Source organism: Pteropus vampyrus, unplaced genomic scaffold (assembly GCF_000151845.1).
Source record: "Pteropus vampyrus isolate Shadow unplaced genomic scaffold, Pvam_2.0 Scaffold2, whole genome shotgun sequence".
NCBI lineage: Eukaryota > Metazoa > Chordata > Mammalia > Chiroptera > Pteropodidae > Pteropus > Pteropus vampyrus.
Genome location: NW_011888783.1, coordinates 20,490,032 through 20,514,287, shown reverse-complemented (window position 1 = coordinate 20,514,287; position 24,256 = coordinate 20,490,032). Strand labels below are relative to the sequence as shown.

The 24,256-nt window shown below is 39.7% G+C and overlaps 1 protein-coding gene across 1 annotated transcript in view; it reads right to left on the bottom strand.

Annotated features, from left to right (window-relative positions):
* The window catches only part of STK39 (serine/threonine kinase 39), a 233,354-nt gene that overhangs the window by 194,647 nt on the left and 14,451 nt on the right, over positions 1-24,256 (bottom strand). The window contains exons 2-4 of the mRNA XM_023529694.1: positions 22,249-22,357; positions 18,916-19,057; positions 17,649-17,704 (exon numbers count right to left, since the gene is read on the bottom strand). Of these exons, the coding sequence (XP_023385462.1) occupies positions 17,649-17,704; positions 18,916-19,057; positions 22,249-22,357 (307 nt within the window). The remainder of the gene's footprint in view (positions 1-17,648; positions 17,705-18,915; positions 19,058-22,248; positions 22,358-24,256) is intronic.

The following is a 24,256-nucleotide window of genomic DNA, read 5'->3' as shown; positions in this document are numbered from 1 at the left end:
TTATAACACTCTCCTACTTCTTTTCACTACATAGAAATATGCTTTACAATAACTGTTAGGTAGATCAATAAGCTACTGTTCTCTGCCTTTTAAAAAATGAGGTAACTAGGCTAAGCATTAACATTTTTATAGTGGTAAATATAAAATTTGAGAAAGATATGTTTTCTGCCCTTATGAATATTATCATCTAGGTGGGAGAAGACGTGAAACAATAAACTGTGTAAAATCAAATGCTGTACACCATGCTGTCCTGTGTAGAAACACAGGAGATAGAACCATAACAGCCATGAGAGACTTCTACATCCAAGTGGGCTTTGGACCTGGCCTTGAAGATGAGGTTAAGATTTGGACAGGCAAGCGTAAAAGGAAATGACTTTGCAAAGAAACAGCATGAGCAAAGCACAAGTGTCGAGCCAACAAGAAAAGCTGTCCGACAGCTGCAAGGGTCAAAAACTCAAGTACCTACAGGGACCAGGCAGGAATGTAAAGGGGGGAAGGGGTCCTGAAAAATAATAGCACAATCTCAATGATTAAGGACAGGTGATACTCAGTCTCAGCGTAGGGAGACACGAGAAGTACAGAGCCCTTCCCAGGAGCCCATTCCCACCCCAGGTCTAAAGCAGGCTTCTGCTATTCAGCTGGAAAAGAAAGCTGCCAAAAAGGAATACAGACCTGGTGTTGCAGATGTCCCAAATTTCCCAGAGAAGGCCAAACATCAAGATTTTATGAAAAACCTTTCTTTTTGTTGCTGTTGCTGCAATAAATTCATTTGTTTTAAAGTGAAAAAGCAAAATAAAGCAATTCTGCCTGCCTGATTTAGCCTGCAAAACCAGTCTGCCAACTATGTGATGATGTCTACAATTTACCTAAAATACTTTGACATACACCATGCGATATTATTGTCGTGATACTACGACCCAAGTGGTCAACTGGCATTCTGACCTAGGATGCCAGAGGCAGCTGCTGGAAGTATTTCTGCTATCCATATCTAAGTATTGGTAAGTATGATGAGTCAAGTGAATGCCCCAAAGGGGCTGCTATTGGAGAAAAGTCACCTATATTGATAGGCATTATGCATGTTAGAAATGGGCTTTCACTGGTGAAAATAAAGGTAGAGAGCACACAGAATGTGGCTAAAATATCTTAGATAGATACACTTCTACTCTTGCATAAATAGAAAGAATCCAGCTAGGCCCAAGCGTAAGCTAAATCCTTAAACAGTTCTATATCTAGTTAGCTTCTAGATGTCACGTACAAGTGTATAAGAAAACTGCAACTGGAATTTGGCAAGTCTGCTTCAAGTGAATTTTTCATTAACCTGGAAGAACAGAGAGCAGGGATTTCCTTGAGCTTACAGAACAAATTGTGAGAACTCTTTAGGGTTTTGCTTGCTAATTAAATGGCAAAATTTGGTCTGAAACCTGATTTTCTTAAAACTTGGAAGTGACATTGTGGCTGAGCAGCCAACTCCTACTTACCTAAAACATCTACTATATCTACTAATATCTGTGAGTTGTACATTAAAAAACCTGGCTTAAGTCAATTCAACACTTGACCGTTCAGATCTTCCAAAAATGTATTAAACATGGGTTACAACAGATACTGATCCCTTGAGACCTTCAACTGACCAGCCGCCTGGGGCAGTGAAAGCCACCATATCTGCAGAGGCCTCTGGTAGTTCCCTGCTAGAAGCAGCTTCTTTTCCCCAGAGGCCATTTTCTAGAAATTCAAAGAAGCACTGCTGACTGTTAAGAACTCAACCACAGAGTCTGAGTACCAAGTAGGCGAAGTTCTTCATGATCCAGTTAGCACCCTGGACCATACTGGTGCCCACTCTCCAGTGAAATGGAGAATTTGGGGAAAGCAATTGTGCAGGGATGTTCGGGAAAGGAGGAAGACCAGAGGCAGAGAGGAGCACAGCTACAGCCCAGGACTGAAATCAGCGGGGCCTGTATCTCAATAGAGACTCTGGAAATGGAAAGGATTGACAAATTCTTGAGAAAATATGATGATTTAGTAGTTGTTAGAACTGAACAAGAGGAAGGAATTAAAAAAGAGTACATGACTTGCCAAAGACCACACAGCAAGTTACTAAGGGTCTGAATAAAATCCACAGTTCTTCAAGGAGTTAGCCACTTAGTCTGTCTTTTTTGGAAAAGGTCAGTGTATTTTTCTGCACTGAAAAGGAAATGGAAAATGGAAAAATGAGGTTAATCCTCCACAACTCCTAAGTTCTACCCTGAGTAAAGATCGAGTTGTGATTACCCAACACAGAAAAACTAGTTTGAGTTTCTCTAGTTAATCTTAAATGTCATATTTATGTCATCAAAAAACAATCCCTTCATAATTTGGTTTGATTCCATGTTTTTTGTTTTTGTTTTTTTTTCATGAGAGGCTCTCAAGACTTTATTGGCAAAACTGAAATGTACTGCTAAACACCCAGGAACATTTTTCAGGGCTGCCAGCATTCGGCCTTCCTGACCCCACAGGTTTCCTTAAAACGCTATACCACCAATGTTGAATGAACAAAGAAGCATATTAAGAAGTACATTATGGCTTAAATTGTGCGAAATAATAATGAGTATAAAACAGAAGCAAATATGTTCTGAATTCTGATAGGAACAGACTATGGAACTTTATTTTCTTTTAAACAATGTATTTTGTTCTTCTTATGTTGTGTCTGTAGTGGAATGTGTCGGTGTAGCATCCCACTTTTCTTCAGCCAGCATGGGGTGTGCACAATAGCATCTTAATACCATGGGTTTACACACCATGGGGCTTATGGAGCTTTGATTTGGACACAATCCTAGCCTTCTACTGAGAGCTAACATGAGAAATTATGATATTAAACAGACTGACGGTTACATGAGTAGAAGAAATATGCTAATATGTCCAACAAATTAAACTCAGAACTAAACGTGTCATCTTCAGTTGCTGGTAATTCCTAGAGGCCCTTTCCCCATGCACCACCCGCCCCATGCCGCCCCCCTACCCCCCTCGCCGCCCCGATTCTTTCCATGACAGAAGGAAAACAAAGACAGGGTAAGTCACGGCTTTTGCAGTTACAAAATTGGAGATATACCTCATTCAGCTGCAATCCAGACTCCTTATTCCATCCAGATTAATCTGCCTAAAGTTTAGTTCTGATCATAGCGCTCTCTGGTCAAAATCTCTCTCCCCACAAGGCATATGATGAACAACAAGGCAGTCCAGCCCTGGCCACAAGTTGTCATGTAAGTGGAAGCTAAGGGGCTGCCGGGATCATTTCCTCCTGACTGCAATGCTTACCTAATTATCACATCTTTTAGTGGAATGCTTTTAGCTTTTTTTAACTGACCAAATCACTATTTCTCAATTTTATTTTTTCTAAGGTATAATTAAACCTAGTCTTTTCTACCAGATTTTCCGTTTACTTTTGTTTTTAAATTAAATAGGAACAACTCCTCATTGTCCTAGAGCATTGCCAGCCTCAGAATGCCATCAGACCGCCGGGCATGAAGAGTCTGAGTGGAAACGGGCAGGGCTGTCCCTCATGCCCACTGGGAATCCCTGCAAACTGAGGCGGGGGAGAGCAAGGTACAGTGCTGAGTGGTGGCAGAGGGGACGCATCGAGTCTTCCAGGTGGATGCCACACCTCTGGGTACCTGTGCTCTTCTTCAGCAGAATTCAGCAAACCCAGAGCAAGAAGCAGAGCCCAGAGGACAGGCGGCCAAGTCAGGATGTGGTAACATGTAGGACAGCAGCTGCCAACACTCACTGGGCTCGTTTCCTCTTGAAATAATGCCACTTTGATAGGAGCAGTTTTCTAACTATTCTGATAGCGATATTCATTTAGTCTCGAATGTGAGCATAACTACCAGGAGGCCAAATGGTGCCAGACTTGGTGTGGCCCCCATGCAGAGGCATACCCTGGGGTCCTTCCTGACCTTCTCTAGGGAGGCTCCCACCACCAATCCATAAAACTAAAAGGAAGAGGGCATTTCCCCCTGGGGAGGCACTCTGGAATCAAACAGGCCTGCGTGTGATCCCAATTACACTCCCTGCTAATTTATTTAGCTTCTTGGAGCAACAGTTTCAGAAGCTATAAAATGAGGAGCTGAAAAAATATATATAGCAGGTTCTCAATAAGATTAGTCCTTGTAGCACACAGTTGGTTGTCTACTCGAAACCATACCCTGTTTTTCTCTCTGAGAATCCTGATTTTGTTTGCCAGGCCTCAGGGGATTAATTGTACTGATGTAAGCCAATGAAGGTGCTTGGTTCCTCCCACCAGTGAACCGTCTGAGGGTCTGCCCCACTCTCAGCCCATGAGATCCAAGGGAAGTATGGTGAAGGTTCTTGTGGGGAAATTTTCCACCTGAATACAAGAACCACCCTCCAAGGCTCCTCTGCTCCCCACTCCCTTGCCTGTTTGGGACACTGTCATGTGAGGACGTGATGCTGGGAGCAAGAGCAGCCTATGGGGACACATGCCGCCTGACAGTACTGAGGTACAGAATAGGAAGTAGGAAAGAGCCCATGACCTCTGTGATATCCCTGGACTTCTGCACCAACCCCGGAAATAAATGCCCCAGACTTCTGTTATGTGAGATAATTAAATGTCTGAATTGCTTAATTACCTGTCTGTCAAGCACTCTGGTATTTATAACCAAAGGCTTCTTAACTCTTACAGTCTCTGTCTTTCCCCAGGCCAGCCATCTTTATTCATATTTCCTGACTGCTAAGGGTTAACCATTGCATCAGAGGCCAAAGCAGTTGCAATCCCCAACAGGAGCTGGTAAAAAATCAGCAATTTGGCATATAGTGCAATTTTGCAGTTTTAAACAGCTCCAACATTAAGCGTGGCTTTTAATACTGGGGCAAAATCGAAACAAATAAATGCACAGGCATCTCAAGGAGGAAAAAACATACTGCAAGAAGAGTCTAATTCACTTTTTTTGCCAATAGTTTCTGTTTGGGGCTTTGCTTACATAAACGTTCCATAGAACAATACACTTCTCGGAAAACAGAAGTATCTTCAACATTCTAGTCTAGACCCTTGCTTCTCAAAGTGGCGTTCTCAGGCCAGAACCATCACTATCATCTGAGAGCCTTGGAGAAATGCAAAATTTGGGTTCCCACCTTAGTTCTATCAAATCGGAGTCTTCCTTGTAGCAAGATCCCCAGCTGAGTCAATGTGCAGATTGGAGAAGCACTGTGCAGGAGCACTGTCTCCCTACCAAGTGCTACGGCATGATTTAGTATGATTTGAAGACAAAGTACAGCCCAGCTACAGCTTCTCTCTTTCACCTCTGAGATGGAGAGAGCCACAGTAGTAGGAGAGTAGCAAGGAAAAAGTTTGGTGCCCATTCATGTATCTTATGACACGGTAAGTACAAGGGCAAAACAGGAGTCCCCGCTTATCCCAGATTTCACTTTCCACAGTTTCAGTTACCTGTGGTCAACCACAGTCTGAAAATGTTAAATGAAAAATGACAGAAATAAATAATTCATAAGTTTTAAATTGTGCACTGTCCTGAGTAGTGTGACAAAATCTCTCGCCATCCTACTCTGTACCCCCTAGGACGTGGGTCATTCCTTTGTCTAGTGCATCCACACTGTACACGCCGCCCACCCATTAGCCACTTCGTAGCCATCTTGATTATCAGATTGACTGCAGCGGTATCACAGTGTTTGTTGTGAAAATAATTGAAAATTATAATACTTATTAACAGTCCATTAGTAACAGCTGCTCACTGGAGGTGCCAGGGCACAGAGGAGATAAACTGCAGTAAGCATCATTCTCGGCACAGATGTTTGTAACACTATTCTTTTCTTTCCCACTCATGAGAACCTCTGAAATGTGACTGTGTGCAGGTTATATCATATTCTTAAAGTGATAACACTGAATCTACTCATCTTTTAAGCAAGTCAGTAATAAATATGTAGGCACCTTATCTACTATTAGTAATCAATTATTCATATACCGCTTCACTAGGTATTGGACATATCACCTGTCCTGCTCAGGTGGGAGGGACCCCAAGAGGAATTAGACAGAAAAATGGGAATTTTCTGAAATTCTACCCACTCTCCTTTCCCCCTTCAGACTCCTGGTTTTCAAGTCCGTTTATTCCTCCTTGCACACAAATGGTGCTCAAGGAGCTCACTTGGCGCTCTAGGCTGCAGTACCTCCCCACTTACGACAAGGTATCCAAGGTATTCATGGTCAGAAAACATGATCTGCCATATTCCCAGATCTGAGCCCTCAAGAGTCACTTCTCAGCTGCTTTAGACAAATTCATTTTCTCCATCTATTAATGAGAGAGAAACAGTCCTGACCTTCTTTGAAACATCAGGAAATGACAATTTCACAGCCTTTTCTGAAAGCAAAAGAAGAAATCAGAAGACATCATCTTTTTATTCCCTAAAAGTAGAGTTTCGCTTCGCACAATAAAAAACAAAGAAAATATCTTCATGATAGGTCTCATGTGGGTGGACTCTCAAAATTGCCATCAACTGGTTTCCTTCAAAGGTGCCATATTTTTACTTATAAGGGAGAAGTTCTTAGCACTTGCTTGTACTTTGTACATAGAATCAACATCAATTCACAATGACATAGACAAATTATAAGAAAAATTCAACAGGAAGATCCTTGGTAAAAATGCCAAGGCTGTACAAGCTGCCACTCCTTCCCTCAACACACGATCAAGACAGAACAGGCTCAAAAGAGACAAAGAGAAAGAAGAATAAGTGGTAGCTGATGTCACTTCACATTTGGCTCATAGTTCAGTTGACTAATCAACAATTAGAAACAGTATGAAGGAGAGCACTAATTTAAGATAACAGCAAACTGCAGGTAATCTGCTCATCTATGTAAGAGCCACAGGACCCTTTCTCAAAACAGGTGAATTTCCTAGAAGCGGAACCAGAGGCCACACCTGAGGAGTGGGATGGGGAGAGGGGTGCGGTGCGGGAGGCAACAGCAGAAGGAAGAGGGGCCAGGAAAGATGGAGCAGGAATCCCATGCCAGCTGGTCTAAAGGTACCAGGCAAGAGCCAGCTTTCTCAAGTCCAATAATAGACATGGCCAAGAACTCACTAGTGGTCAACTATCTATCAAACACGACAAAGGAAAACCATAGATAATCCCCAAATCACAAATCCATTTTTCACTGACTCCCCAGTGCGAGGCAGGAAGGCTATTTCTAAAGTTGCTCTGGTAAAAGTAGCCACAGGGCACTTGGCTTACTCTCCCCTCAATGCTCAAGACCATCCTCTACTTTGAATGCTTTCAAATAGGACAGAGAATGTCTTCAGTGACCAAGGCTAATGAAGGGACACTCAGAACATTTTGGATGCAAGATAATCTTGGAGAAAGTCTTGTCACCCTTCCTTAGTTTAGAGCTAAAAAAAACTGAGCCCTAGGGCAGCTGAACTATCAAAAGGCATAGAATTAAGGGGCAAGGGGGTGGGGGTGCAGGCTTTCGGGGTCAGGAAGTAAAACAAGGCCTGAAAGTGAAGTCAGGAGATTTCAGAGTGATCTGTGTTTGCAATCTTCAGAACGACCTTAAACAAGTCCCCAATAGCTCAGCAGCCCTCAGTCCCCTCATCTGTAAGACCTACTCAGCTAAATTGACAGAGTTGCTGTACGGACAGCACCAGGTGAGCATAACATACTGGTATTATTTCCCAAGCCAAAGGCATGCTCTGCAGTCAATGGGGACTTCCCGAATGGCCACGTCCACAAAGACAGGCACGAGAAACTTAGATCAAATATTAATGTCTAAATTTCCAATGCAATATTCATATACCCGTAGGAGGTCTTTTTCATACAATTCTCCACTCAACTAGCTCTACTATCAGAAGCTTCCAAAAAACCAGAATGTATACTTTTAAAGAGATAGTCTCTATGGGAAGTGATTAAAATAGCATAATTCCAGTTGCCACAAGTATTAAAAGCAACCATTTACATCATTTCCACAAAGTTTTAAGTAGGATTAGTCAGGGCTAACACAATCTTCAAAGAATCTACAGATTTTTTAATCTGTGATAAAGAAAACCTGACATTTAAAACTCCTAACACTGAAAAGTCCCTAAAATATGAGGGCCATACATTAAACTCGGTTGCTTAGTATTCTCTAAATCTAAATTTACTACACAGTCATATGTTCATTAATTCATTCAAAACTATTTACTGAGCTCTTACTAAGTGTCATTTCCAGTTCTAAACACTGAGACAATAGAGCAGAAACCCCTACCTTCAAGGAGATGAACTTTAAATTGGGGCAGGGGTAGACTATACAAGTAAATACAGATAATAATCAGAATCATGAAGTATAATATACAGCAGTTTTCAGAATTTAGTATGAATCACAATCATTAGAGGCCTTCTTAAAATATGAATTTCTGGGTCCTACCTTCAGAGTTTCTGATTCAGCTGGTCCAGGGACAAAAAGTGCAAGAATTTGCATTTTCATCAAGTTCCCAAAGTGAGGGTGATGCTGCTGATCTAGGAACATACATTGAGAACCACTAAAATAGAGTACACCGATGTGTACAATAAAGAAAAAGAGAGCAGGGGTTAGAGATATGGAGTAGGGAGCTGCAATTTACCACAGGATGGCCCCAGAAGCCTCGCTGATGTGACAGTTGCGTAGAGAATCTAAAGGGGAGGTACTGAAAAGGGTATTCCAGATAGAGGGAGCAACCAACGCAAAGGTCCCGAGGCAGGGACATGCACGACGAGGTGGCCAATTTGGCTGAAATGAAATGAGGGAGCAGGAAGAAGAAGCAGGAAATGAAGTTAACAAGATAATGAGGAGCCAGATCTTGTAAGAGCCGGAAGGCCACCGTATGGATTTTTACTTTACTCTGCAATGAGAAAGCACTGGAGGGTTTTGAGTAAAGGCATGATACAAGCCTTTAACTTAGTTTAACAGTGTCACTCTGGATGCTGTGTGGGTAACTGGGCGCAGAAGGAAAGGGCAGAGAACATCACTTCTTAAGAAATGTCTACAGTAATCCAGGCAAGAGCTGATGGTGGCTTGGACCAGGATGACAGCAGGGTAGGTGGTATGACATTGTTAACAGTAGGATCTGCGGACAAATTGGACCAGACGTAGGGTATAAGAGTAAGAGAAGGCTCAAGGACCACCAGATTTCTGGCCTATTCAATGGAAGGATGGAGCTGCCATTAAAAGAAGTGGGAAAGAATGTGAGAAGGGCAGTTCGTTAGGAAGGCCTAGAGGTTAGAGAGTTCTTCTGTATGCCAGTTATACAATCTGTAGAGCTGAAAGGAAATTTGAGACCCCCAAGAACATCATTTCATAGGTGATACGTGGCCAGCAAAGACCTTGGCAGAGGGTATGAGGTAAGTTAGTGACTCGGGGGCTGGATAACCCTGGCTACCGGTGTCCTCAAATGTACTTTGTGAAATCAAGTGTTAAACTACATTCTATAGAGTATAAAAACATGTTAACTCTATTTGAATTTCTTAAAAATCTCTAATCTATGTATCATACATGCAGTAAGTTATACGTTTTCATGTTATTAATAAAAAACATCTATTCCTGAATTATTCATATTTACGATATATATTTAAGGTTTATCCCCAACAACCTGCCAAACTAGACGTACTGTGGCTAACTTAGATTCCTCAAGCACATGCATTTCTCTCCCCTTATAAATTTTTGAAATTAAATTCTATATCTAAGTGTTTAATATCTCTTTCACCTGAACTGTAGACTCCATGGCAACAGCCACAATGCCTCTATTGCTTACTACCATATTGGCTCAGAGGACTGTGCCTGCAACATAGTAAATGCTCAGTAAATATCTGTCAGCTAACCATTTAAGATGCATTGAACCCAAACACCTAATGTTCACTTTTCACCAGGGAAGGACCATTTTTTGTTATAACAAATGGAGGTTCTGGGAAAAAAAAAAAAAATTAAAAAAAAAAAAAAAAGATATTACTGACTTGAATTGCTCTGCTCTCAATCTAAAAACGTTGTTTTTCCCGACCTTAACAGCTTGTGGTAATACATAAAATTTAATTTAATAATGACACAGAAGGCCTTTAAAGGCAGGAAGAGAGAACGGGAGGGAGAGAGAGGAGGGACGGAAGAAGGGAGGGAAGGAGCAAGAGAGAAGGAAGACTGAGGCCATCTGCCTCATGTCTTCCTAAACACTCTTCCTTGAAGCTCAACCCCGTCCCCCTGCAGCTCAATGTGCGCAGCAGAGGAAAAATTCCAGGAGGAGAGCAAAGTGATTCTCCTCATTGGGTTCATCCAGTAAGACCTCCTAAAGTTGCTCAAACAACTGCTCACAGCTGTTAAAGAATGGGAAGCTGTTTAAAATCTCCCCAAGTATTTCTTAGCGACGGTGTACAGATGGGATGGAAAACTAAGTTTCCAGAACTGACTGCATCCTCAGTTCATGCTAGTTCCACAAATGTTACCATTTATCGAGATGCCAAAATCCAGGGGGCCACATTAATGTGCTGTCCTTATTAAACCAAAAAAAAGAATATATGGGAATTATGTCATAGTTTGTTAAACCATAATTCATGTAATTATAAACTTCCTGAAACTCAAACCATAAATTGTTAGTTCACTATAAAGCCTCCTAAAGATTTTAATTTGCATTTATACTCTATTTTTTGTGTGCCCAATGTCTCTTAATTTGTGTGCCCTGCTTCATTCTTCCTTGGCATTATTAATCATTTCACTGTCAGCCAGCTAAGGCAGAGCTTGCCTAAAATCAGAGCTGAAAATGTTTATTAAAAAATTGTTTGCAGCCTTTAAAACTATGCACTAGTTTACATACCTAAATATTTTAAATATTTTCACCTCCCTCTCTATTAAGCTGATATAGTCTTCCTTATTTGAGCTTTCAGCTACGCCTTACATACATACCATCTACCACCGTCAGGCCCAGGCACGGGCACAGCCTGCTGAGACAGGGTGTCCAGCCACCTGCAGTTCAGCTCACACTGACCAAAAGTTCACGAACACCTGCCATGTGTCAGACACTACTGGGAGGTGTTGAGATGAACACCACGAAGCTTCTACTGCTATTAAGTATATGGTCTGGAAGGAAGAGGGGAACATAGAGATCCATTTTCAGTACCATGTCATAGGCCACCTAGTTGGAGTATACGTTCAGGTAACAGAGTGTTACTTTCAAGCCACCAGGGTAAGGTGCCTGACACACTGAGGGTGGGGGTGAAAGGAAAGGATGGAAAAAGGTTTCTCAAGGAAAGAATGCCCTAAATTGACTTGTGAAAGAGAAGGGGGATCATGAAGAAGAAGCAGAAAGCACTGGTGGAGGAGGCTGCGAAAGCAGGCAGGGCCTTCATATGTTGCATGCAGGAGCTGGGGGCTTTATTCCCTCAGCAAGTTTTAAACTTTATGCCCTGGAATTATATGGTCAGATCTGCATTGTAGATTTTTCACTCTGGTGATATTAGGGAAGTCGATGGGGTAAAGAAGGAGGGAGAACAGAACGATATGGCAGAAGGTCAGATGGGGGCCCAAGTCACCTTGCGATCTTACAACACCCTAAATAATTAAAGGGCACATCTCTATTTTAATATGAAAGCAATTCAACCTAACTAATCCTAAACTGTAATGTGCGTTAACTCCTTTAACCCTACAGTATTTTCCCATTGCACAGATGTGGAACCTGAGGTGCACAGAGGTTACAGAAGGAAAGTGCCAGCAAGAGGATCCATACTCTCGTACATAAGATGACGTCATCGATTCCTGATCTGGACGCCTCAGGGGCTTTCAGAGCTTTCCTATACTAATCAGAGAGCACACAGGGAGCCTATATCGCCTGCTTGAAGTAGACACAAGAAATGCTTTTTTTTCCCCACTGAAGTGCACTTTACCAAGAGCCAAAAAATTGAGGACAACGAAAGAACCTAGCAGCTATGGGAATAAAAACGCCACCACCTTGCACACCTCAGTCTGGCCCTTTGAAAATAATATCTGAGCACTGGAAGCAGGTTAAGTATAGTGAAAAATGCAGGGCTTAAGTATGATGTGAATGGTCTAAGATACACTGAGATAAATGTGGTGATAACTTTCTAGAGTCCTAGGCTGCCTCAGCTGAGTACTAGATTTAATTTGTTAAATACTAGGGGTGGAAATTCACATTCACATATGCACATATCCCTAAAAGGCAAAAGTAAGTGAAAATGAGCCTAAGTTCTACCTTATATAATGCAAGTATACTTCTAGAAAGTTCTTTAGAAAACAAATGTTTTGAAATCAACATTTTTAAAGTACATTAAGAGTGGTCACTATTTAGAAGAATCCTAAGATAAATATATCTGTAGTGGGCACCCCAAAAGGACCTGTCTTATGTAAATGTCTGTTTGCTCAGAATAGCATCTCTCATTAATTCTGGACAAACAGGCTTAGTCACTTGCCAGACAAAGTGCTAAGCTCTTCCTGACAATATGATAGAGCATCAGACTGGAAAATAAAATGCCAGGCCGTGAGAAGAGCATGACATTCAAATAGCCACTCCTTCTATCACATATTATAGCAAAAAGTATTACACTTACCAAGGTATCCTACCCAAGTTTATTATCAAGAAGTCAAACCTACAGGTTGTCTGAGCACAGAAGAAACAATAAGAAGTAAAGCAGTCCTCAGGTTGCCATTCACTACATCAAACCTGAAGTTTTACAGTCTGAAAAGAGTGTGCTTAACCCTGTACCGAATGACATCTAAGATAATTGCTTCTCCTGTCCCCTAAAATCTTACCAGTGATGCTATGTGTCTCAACCTGAAAAAGGAGAAAAGGCACTGAATATGTTCCCTGGCACAAAATAAAATGAACTAATATAAAGATATGGAAGAACTAAAACTGAGATCATCTCGATCCAGATTTAAAATTCTCTTTCTGGAAACCCCACAGATGTGGGGTTACAGGCTCTGGAGCCATACTGCCTGAATCTGAAGCCTGACTCTATCCCTTATTCCACGTGTGACCTGGGCAACTGCCTTCCCCTCCCTGAACCTTAGCTTCTATCTGTAAAATGGGCATAAAAACAGCACCTTTCCCAAGGGGCTATGGTGAGGACTGAATAAGTCATAGAGTGCTCAGCACATTAACCTGGCCTGGCACACGGGAAGCGCTCAATATACATATGTTAGTTACTGATTTTATAACCACGGTCAATAAAAATGTAGACAATTCCCACAGAATTTGTACCGTTGGAAACAGATGCATGCATATTAGCCTTATTCACTAAACTGACTGCATAATAAGGTGAGAGATTTTTGTTTTCCCTTTCCTAACAAAAAATTCTGAGAAAGGGAATATATATGCAGTAGAGTGAGTGATATTTTCTGAATAAAAATTATGTTTTCTATTAGAACAGCAAAAATGCTCTTTTTAAAAACAATGCTTATAATAATAATACTCTCAAGGTAAACAAACATTACGCCCAAAGAAATAAATGCAAACTTCTCCCCTGCTTAACTTTTATTTCAAAAAACAAGGCCTAAAGAGAATAAAGATGTAAAAAGAAGAGGGTGCAAAGAGCGTGAGTAAAAGCAATGCATTATTTGTCCAAATGTGAGAGGTAGTAACAAAAAGAGATGGTTTAGCTCTGCTGTAGCTGTGAGTCTCTGCTTCCAACTCTTCCGCCCACCCCCTCTATTTCCCCTGCCAGATAAAGATGACAGCAAACGACTGGAAGACTCCTAGTCCTAGTTCTTGTTTGGCCAACTGCCTGACCAAGTAGTCAAACTCCTAGAAAACAGGGATAGCAGAAGCATCTACCCGTTCCAAGGAAACATTCCAAATGTTTTGAAAGCAATAATCTTATTTTATATTTAAAACGAAAAGAAAATTAATTTTAAATACTGTATGAATTCAAAGTTGTGCATAGGTCAGAGAATACTGAGAAAATTAAATGTGAATTCTAAAAGGCTATAGCTCCCAAGATATAGAGATAGCAATTTAAATGCGTGTTAACCCACCATTATGTATCTGGAAATGGCAATTCCAGTTTGTGTTATTTGTTACATAAGCATGAAATCACAGACACAAAAAAGGGTACCAATGAAAGCCCAGGCTGTACACAAAGTCCTTACTATGTGCCAGGCACTGTTTGAAGCATTTTACACACTGACTCATTTAATCCTCACAACGACCAGGCAGTGACTTCTACGTGTGCCCTTCGGGAACTCAGCAGCCCCCACAGTGCAAATGCAAACTGGGTTACACTAAACGCTACCACCCACAGTGAGGAAAAAAACCCAGAGGCCTTCTCAGGGAGAGAAAAAGTCAGGAAATCTTACCTCATGGGATCCTAACTGAGAAAAGAGAAGGACAAGGTGCTCCGGAAGGTACTCAGGTCATTAATCTGACAAGAATAATGGGATAGGGTGACTGGCAGAGGAAGACAGGAGTTGACCCACCTCCATGTTTCAGAGGCAGTTCACTGCTGTTTTGATCTTCTTAGTGAGAAATGACCATTTTATCACAAAACAGAGAAAATTAGTGGTTGTTCCTTGTCATCTTGGAACAAGATTGATGGCAAGTTAACTTCTAAGTTCTATAATTGGTAAGCCTGATCTTTTTATAACTCATAAAGCCCCTAGGAGCTGAACATCTCACACGATAAATCTGAGGTACATGCGATCTGCAGGCAGGGCAAGGGAGAGTGGGTGTGACCCTGCTGGTTGTAGTTAACAGCAGCCACAGTAGTAGTAGTATTCGAAGTAGCAGCAACAGCCACAGTAGAGCAGCAGCTGTTGATATTTACTGCATGCCTATTATATGGTGGATATAAAGAGCCTCCTTTGATTTCACAAAAATGATGAAGTGGGTTATATTTGTATTCCCTTTTAAGGAAACTGAGTCTTAAAGGGGTTAGGTAACTTGACCAAGGTCACAGAACTTGGGTGGTGACCTGGGAATTTCAACCAAGCCTGATGATACCAGAGCTTTTACTCTTAACATCCAGAATGTTCCAGTGCTGAATGATTTGAAGCTTTTGTCCACAAATTTTCTCAGTTGTCAACTTGTTTAGTTGAAGTACTTTTTTCAAAGTGCCCCTAGCCTGTGGAATAAGGGCCACTCTATAGAGTGAAGACAAGATATACATACATAAGGCACTAACTTAGATGCCTCAAGAACGAAATTCAACATTAATAATAAAAGCCACCAAAGTAGGGAGAGAGAAGACAGATGAATCAAGAATGGCCAAAGACTGATAATTGCTGAAGCCAGGTGATGGGTACAAGAGGCTTCTTCCAATATTCTTTCTACTCTGGGCTGTGTTTGAAATTTTTCATAATAAGAGGTTTAAAAAATGGCATTGACTATTGAGAGTTCAAGTTTACTGAGTCATTTCCTTTCACTTGTTTTACTAGGTTTAAAGTTCAAAATATTATAAAAGGTATACACTAGGCAGTCTACCACCCGCCCCATTATCTTTCTAGTGTTTCTTTGTACAAATACGTGGAGATATTCTTATTTCTCATTTCTTTCACAAGAGGCGGCATACTATACACACTGTATTCTACTTCATTGTATTCATTGAACCAAGTAACCCGGCGATTTTTTTCACGTCATGCATAGAAACTGTTTTGTTCTCCATAACATAGATTATTCCATAATGTAGATATACCTTACACCATATTTAACTGGAACACCTAAGTTGTTTCCAGTCTTTTGCTGTCACAAACAATACTCCAATAAACTTACACTGTCTCTTCCTGTTTACTGCCCACTTTTTTGCTTGTACTAAGCATTTCTCACATTTATGTACTTATTGTAACAACCCTATAAGCAGGGGTGGATCCAGGTTTCATGGAATCTCAAGCTTATACAATTTGGAAGACCCTCTTTAAAACAGAGAAAACAAAATTATAAATACAAATTTAGGTACAAATGTGTCTATTTCTTTAAAATTAAAAAATTGTATCAATTCAATGGAGTCTTAAAAGATTCACAGACTTTCTTCTGGGACATTTTCAGGAAGTTTAACAAAAATGCTTACATGGAAATACTTCCAGATCACAAACTGACTTCTCCTCTCCACCTATAACATTCTGCAACTCCCGGAAGCACACTTCACTTACAGGAGCCTGAATCTTGAGTTTCAACAGCTGCATAGAAAATCTGTATCTCCTTGAATGATAGGCATTATCATCACCACCTCGCAGTTGGGGAAACTGAGACTTAGAGATGCAATCACTTGCCCTACGTTGCACAGTGGGTATTAAATCAGGCCCGTTTTGAGTCCAAAGCTTTCATGCTTCACTGATACACAGAGTGTCTCCCCAGTGATCTTAAACCATGGCTGTATTTGACCAAATTCGTTTTTTTAAAGGGGAGGATTGATAAGATATCACTTTCATTATTAGTTCTTCAGAGAAGAAACATTTGATTTGAACCAAATTCTGTTTCTCTTCTGTATTTTCAAAACGTCTTTTCTCTCCTTTAAAAAAAATAAAAATAAAGTCCCCTTAAATGTACCTAACTAAATACAAAGCCAAACATCAGCATCGTGCTTGTCATACAGGGTACGGCATCACCTGACAGGTTCTCTGGCACCCGGAGAGGGGTAAACAATGAATCAAAGAGATGACTCCAGGCTTATCCTTTTGTTGAGCATATGTTTGTTTTCTACTGAAATGCTTGCATTTCTAATAATAACCCCAGACCCTCGAATTTGTTTAGAAACAAGACTAGGACCAAGGACTGTGATCAACTTTGCTCTAATAACTAAATTCATGTGAAGACTCTAAACTGATGCCAAAAGGACTCTTCCACACCATCTCAAAAAGAAACAGATTAGGCTGATTCAACATTTGCGGCAAACTTCAACATTCTTCAACAACAGATGCCAGATCAGAGATTCTCACCAAGGATGCTGCTAGTAATATTTAATGTCTGGAGCCAGACAGCTGAATGCCCTGCAATGACGGGGACAGTTTACTACAAGGAAGGACTGTCCAGGCAGTGATGGCTGAAAGGATTGCTGAGACAGACCTTCATGGACATGGGATAAAACAAGAGTCAATATGGATATGGCTACATTTTATTACAAGTCATTCAGGTTATTCTGCGAACAACAACAAAACGAGAGGTTCCGCACATAGAAGGCTCTTGTCTGTTGCATTCCCTCAGCAGATATTCATTTGTCTGCATGCCTACCACCTGTCAAGAATAGCTGGGTAGGGTCAGATTCAAGAGAAAAGTAAGCCCTACATTTTAAGAGCTCACAATTCTTTCAGGCACCTTTTCGTAAATAAAAGTTTTTAAATTAATGTGTACGATGTTTTAAACTTTCAAATTCATCAAAAAAACTCAAAAGTACTTTTCTACAGTTATATAAACATCGCCATTATTCACTCTGAAAGGTAAAAAAATATAATAAAATTTAAAGTAAAATTATTCTTTACCAAAAAGTTACGTTCTAAAAACTACATTATTTATAGGATGATCCAACAAAGATTTATCAAAACAATACGAAAACATGTTCTATCTCAGAACCAAACATTCTATAACAGGGCAGCCAGGTACATTCTTAAAACGAATTACATGCATTTATTCATTTCTTAGAAACAATTCTACATTCCCTGGAACTATAACACTTCTGTAAATAAGTAAAGAATTTTTCATCTTAATCAGGTATACCTGCTATTTGCACTGAACCATCCTCACCCAGAAGGATATTACCAGCTTTCAAATCCCTATTAGAAAAAAAAAAAAAAGAAGAATGAATTGTGGGGTACAAATATTATATTACATAAATTCACTCAGGGAGATTTTAAAACATATATAATGCAGCTATTTAACATTATTATTTGAAAAATACTGAAATTATACCACAGGTTTTAAAAGTTACAAGAATACATTGTGATTTTATAGTGTGCTCCTGAAGGGTGGTTAGAATTTTAGTAACAAATATTTTATGTGAAATCATTACCCAGATTTAATTAAATCAATAGTGAGTAGATTCTTTATGTTACACAGTTAGTGATTATCCATACATTCACAATACTATCAATTTATCAAGAATTAAAACCCAATCTATGGTAAGCTAATCTATTTCCACTTAAATTTGTCTGTGGTGTAATTCCAAATTAATCCTATCAGTGTCTTTAAACAACGGATTTGATCTGTCTCTCCTCTGGGGAGATACTGATTATAAATACTAATTATAATATTTTATAATATATTTCTTAACTATATAGAAGTGTGCTGAGTCGTCTTAACACTTAAAAAATAAACAATTTACAATTTATAAATTTGATTTCCAAAGTAATATTTTTTTCTAATTATTGAAAGACGAAGTAAATATGAAACATATAGCTCACTTATAGTTCAGGGTAGGGGAATTACAATATTAGTATTACTGGTAAATGGTTATCTACTCGCATCTATTCCTAAAACCCCCAAATGACACGAACCCACTTGAAATACCAGGCACTCATATTCTATGCTATTTGGCTATCTAAAGAATAGGTATTTTATTCACAAAAGATGAAATTAGTGCCTCCTCCTTCCTTCTCACCACCATGTCAAAACTAATTAACATATTAAATGTTTGAAACAGTCTTGCCTGTGTTAGAAAGGTAGAAATGCTATCCAGTTTAAATGAGCATACTTCAAGAGCAGTATGTTAACTGATTTTTTAAATGAGTACACTCAATACTTTTTATATTTTGCTCTTATTCAGTGAAAGCAGATAAACCAATCTTGAGGATACCAATATAATTCGATATTTATTCTCTCATTTCTTTCGTAAGTATTTTTTCCCCATCTACTCAGGTAGTCTAAGTTTAAAATAATGTCAATACCGACCTACCTGCAATTTGTGTTTCCTTATCCTTAACATTCTTTATTAATTAGGGCTAAAGAAACAAACGGCTGAATTTAAACATTTCTGCAGAGGTCATACCTATGAATCTGACCATTTCTGTGTAGATAGTCTAAGCCTTCCAAAACCTCTTTAAGAATTGTTGCTATTATTGCCTCTTCCAGAACTCCGTTCTTATGTTCTCCTCGGTTGACGATGTATTTTATAATATCCAACATTGAACCTAAGTGGACAGACAGAAGAATTGAAAAAATTGGATAAGCAACCTTCATTACCTTTCCAGAATAGGGCTCCCTATTTAGAAAACTAAATGAAAACATCAAAATGTCGCAGGATTTTTGTTTGTTTCTTTGTTTAACACAACTGTTCCCAAGGCACACAAATGATTGCACGGCAGCTTATGACCGGAAACACGAAATTCAAGTGTACAAGCGTACTTTCAGTGTAACTAAATGAGGAGGATTCTGGGTCAGGAACCAGAAGACTGTTGAGGGACACTTCACAGTTAGTCCCTTTTACCTGAACAAAGAGTTGGTTTCGGACTCAAAAGAGGGTTCGAGATGTCTGATCTGACAAAGAAAGGAACTGGAGGCCAGGAGAAAGCCAGCACTGAACTGCTGAGAGTGAGCGGCATAGCATTTCTGGGAAGTCTGAAATAGGTGGGAGGGGAGGGAAAAAGTATGTCACTTCTAGACCTCTGCTTATAACCAGAAGATTCCTTTGTGTGACTCTAGGCAATCTTTATTTTCATTTACTTGATGCTTGATGTCTTGGCTTTTATAATAAAGAAATAAACATACAGTACTTAGTTACTATAAACAGATTAGTACTGTAAATTCTGTAAATTTGGCACTGTAAATTCATGTTTCAACACATATTAATTAATACTCCAGACCTCTGGGTCATTTTAAAAACCATAAATACCTGGGGGTTCAACATTTCTGAAGAGTTAACAAACAGCTTACCTCAGGACTTGAATTTGGCTCCAGGCCCTCTATGATTAACTAAGCAGAGTAGGTTTCCTCATCAGATATAACTATACCAGACTAGCCACCCACCCTTCACTAAGAGATTTAATGTGATAAAATATTATAGAAGAAAACAAGTGCATATTTTCTAACCCAGAGAGAAACAAAACAACCGTTTATTCATTGACTCTTGAATTTTTGGATCATTTAGAAAGTGATGCTTCCAAAAACATTGTATTTTTACCTTATAAGGATATACCACACCAGGCATATGTGTAAGACATACCAGGCATATACGTATGCTGAAAGAAAAGTGAGCAAGAGACCACATCTGCCCACATCCCCTTCCCTGTAGAAACCTGTTTAAAATCTATTCCTCTTACCTACTAAAGCCCAGGAGGCTAAACTGTACTCTTAAAAAGACATTGAAATTTCCTATCAAGCCCTTAGGAAAGGGGACAGAGGATATTCTCACACTTACAAAAGGTTAATTAGAATAAAAATAAAGAGAGCAAGTAAAACATTCAGCTTGAACAAAGTATTTGGGGCTATCCAGGGTCCTAGGTTACCAGAATTTCTCATTTCCTCAGAGCTGGTGGATCCCTACAGGAAGAGATTAGGTTAAGATCATCTTATCCATAAGGCAACATCCTTCCCAGGACCAAAAGCAGGCCTGACACTGGACACTGCAGTCCAGTTCCAACGGGCTTCCGTTAGCTTTTTTCCTTCCTTTTTTTCTTTTCTTTTTTAATTAAAGACCGAAGTAGGCACTCAAGGAAACAGTGACTAATAAGATTGACAAGACTGGGAACAGAACTGAACTAAGTGCTACAGGCTCCCTGCTGAGGCCCACACAGGCAGACCCAAGGCAATTACAATGCGTTCCTCATCTCATTTCTGGGCCTCTGCTTGATCCAAGATAGTTTGTTTAAAAAAAAAAAAAAAAAAAATTAAATGCCTCCCTGGTTCAGCCTTAGCTGGAACTGAGCCTGCAGACAAAAATGGGCTCTACAATATAAATCCTGCCACACCAGTTTTGGTTTCATCCAGGCACTGCAAAATGTTCTCCTCTGCTCCTAAACCATACTTCATGTCTCAGGAAGATGCATAGGAATGACGACGCTCTGGGAAGGGAGCACACTAGAGAAGCGGGGTATGCTAGATGTTAGGAAGGACATCGCTCAGGCTTTCTGAGCTTCAGTTTTCCAGTCTGCAAAATGAAGATGATAATACTTCCAGCATAGCTTTTAAGTCAACAGATCTTAGTCACAAATTCCAGCACTAATAGTTACTACGAGTGTGATCCTGGGCCAGCTGCTTAACTCTCCTGAGCTTTGATGTACTTTCTGAAAAACGAAGATGGTGACACCTGCCATTCAAGGATTTTGTGCACATTAAATGAAATAAATCACTTTGAACAGGGTCTAGACACAGAATAAGTGCTCAATAAAGTTAATGGTTATCATTATCATTATCACTCCCTAGCAAATAGTGATGTTAAAAGATTAAAAGAAATAAAATACAGGAATGCAAAAGTGCCTTAAAATTAAATTATCCATGGCTTTTATAACTGTAGTGAGCTGAAGCTTGTGAAGGAAAATTAGTTTTACTTCCCAAGTGCAAACATAAGATGAAAATAGTGCTACTTCTGATCAATACTTCTGAGCAAGTAATTTAGCATGCAGCAAGTTTCTCTCCATTTCAGTTGACACAACATTTACTGAGCACCCACTGCGTACCAGGTTCAATAAATTAGAAGTGCAATAGACTGTGCTTTCTTCATAAAGTCCACAATCTAAATCTGCACTGTCCGACACTGTAGCTAGCCACTAGCCGCTTGAGTTATTTAAATGTAAGCTCATTAAAATTGGATAGAAATTCAGTCCCTCGGTAACACTAGACACGTGTCAAGTGCCCAAGAGCCACATGGAACTAATAGAAACTAGACAGCACAGCTACAGAACACGTCTATCACCACAGAATTTTTTATTATCAATATATTGCAATGTGTTAAGGACTTGAAGTGTTAAAAACAAAGGATTTCAAGAAAAAAGACTGGTTAGCTTTTTGAAGAGAAAAGAGGTGGCTGCAGAGAGGAGGTGACCTTTTAGGACTTGAACATATGGAAGAGGACAGATAGATCTAGGACTGAGGAGCAGCACAGGTGAGGTCGCAGAGACACCAGAGTGCAAAGGTATTTAGGGAGTCTAACCTACACCAAGAAGACCAGGGTAGAAGAAGACTCGTATTCTAGAAGTTAAGCTGAGTTATGAAGGGCTTTGAGAATATCAAGGTGAAGAAATCTGGACTTTATTCTCTAAGCAAATAATAAACCAAGCAAAACTTTTAAATATAGGTGTGAGAGGGTCAAATCTTATTCAATATGCGGGCTCACACAAAAGGAAAAGAAACAAACAAATAAGCAACAATAATAAAATCCACTTACCTCCACTTAGTAATTTCATGACCAGCCAAAGTTCATCTTTTACCACAAAAGAGGTGTAATAGGTCACAACGTTAGGATGGCTGCACTGACTCATGGCTTGAATTTCTTTCTACAAAAAGAACAAAACGGGATATAGCACCATGGGATGAAAATCAGGAAGCAAAACACAAGTAAACCACGGTTGAGTATCTGGTTAACTTTCCTACTTAAAAGCATACTGGGGCGGTGGGCGGGGGGCGGGCGTTGCCTAAACCTTTACTTCAAAGAAGCTACATAAGAACTAACCCTCTCATCCTCCTTACTGACTTACTAGAATTAGAAAGGCCTCTACAGGAGACAACAGAGCCCAGTGGACCAGCGATTGCACAGAGGAACTGCAGATGAGGACATCATTCAAACGACCCCCGTTCAGCCACCTCAGAGCCCCACCACACATGACTAAGTGCCTCCGACCTGCACTGAAAGCCTCTACAGAGATAAAAACCTGGTTGAGTTATTGGGAGACATGGGTTCCAGAGCCAGCCTGAACTCTGGTGGGTCTTAGCTCCTCCCTCAGGCAAAAGAGGACAGCAAAACTATTTCTGTTTCTCAGGACTGCTGTGATGGTCAGTGAGAAAATCCACATGAAAGTGCTAGAGTATCATTTGCCAAACTATTTTCCATAGAGATATTCTATCAAGAAAAAAAAAGAAAGAGAGCAGAGGGGGACTGGTAAAGTGACATAAGCTTGGGAAACATCAGATACCAAATCTACTCTAAATATTAGTATGGTCAGAGGCTCTGAAAAGTCCTACAGTAGATAAATTGTCATAGTAAAATCTATATTTACGGTGTAGAAAACAATGCTTTGTGTGTGTCACAGTTTAGGAAACACTAAGTAGAGAAAAAAAAATTTACAGAAAGACATAAAACAACAAAGCTTTGAGATCAAACAAATGGGAAACTTCAATAAATCACATTTTTCTGCAATAGTCAAGTTCATATCGGTTTTAGTCTGTCATTTTAAGTTACTTCCAGATGACTCCTGTAAAGCTTCAGTCAAGTGCTGACCCTCAATCAAAGGTATCAGACCAGCATAATTCTCTTTCAAGGTTCTGTCCAATAGCCACAAGAATAACCTAAGGCATTAAAAGAAACCAGATTTATGCTATTAAGTATTTATGGTACAAGAAAAGTATATTTATGCATCCTGTAAATATTTTCAATAACAATGAGCATCTAATTAACTTCAAGTTAACTTAAAATTGCCTGACTGTACTATTCCAATTTGAGCTGCAATCTTTGCATATTCAGTATTAAGTAATCCTCAAATTACTAAGACCCTATATATCAGATAAATTGGCCAAAATACCATGACATGTAACACATATATACACCTTAATATATATGCTTACTTAAGTGCTTTGAACCATAGATAAACTCCTAAGAAAATCACTAATTTTTCTATTTTCTTTCCATTGTTTAACCACATTTTCCTTTCATCATTTCCCTCGTCCATCTAACTGATTACACGGGTTTTCTAAATCTGACTCTCTTCAATTCGGCAGTTCCTGTCCTTCGAACAAGATCTGAAACCTGAGTTCCAGTTTCCATCTGTCTCTGGTGTTAGGTTTTGATACCATAAGATGCTCCTGAAGGAGAAATGGAACACTGCCCAGGCCATTCCTATTTCAAGTCACTAGCATCTGTTCTTTGTAGGGATGGCCCACTTTGAAGGCCTGCGGCATTAGGTAGGGTCCTGTTTAAATAGATGTCTCCGTTGTTCACAGAAATGGGAATAATAGTCCTTGAAAAAACGAGTGTTCTACATCTCACCACTTTATATTCAATGTAAATGAATGCCTTTCTAGCTTTCAAATGTCAAACTTTTAAATCATTAATCAAAATGCACAATAAACAACCAATGCCCATATGAAAGGAAATTCTTTTGCACTGATGTAAAGTTGGATCGGAGTCTGGAAAAACACGTTTTTTAGCCCTTTGCATTTAGATGGCCTGTATCACTTCC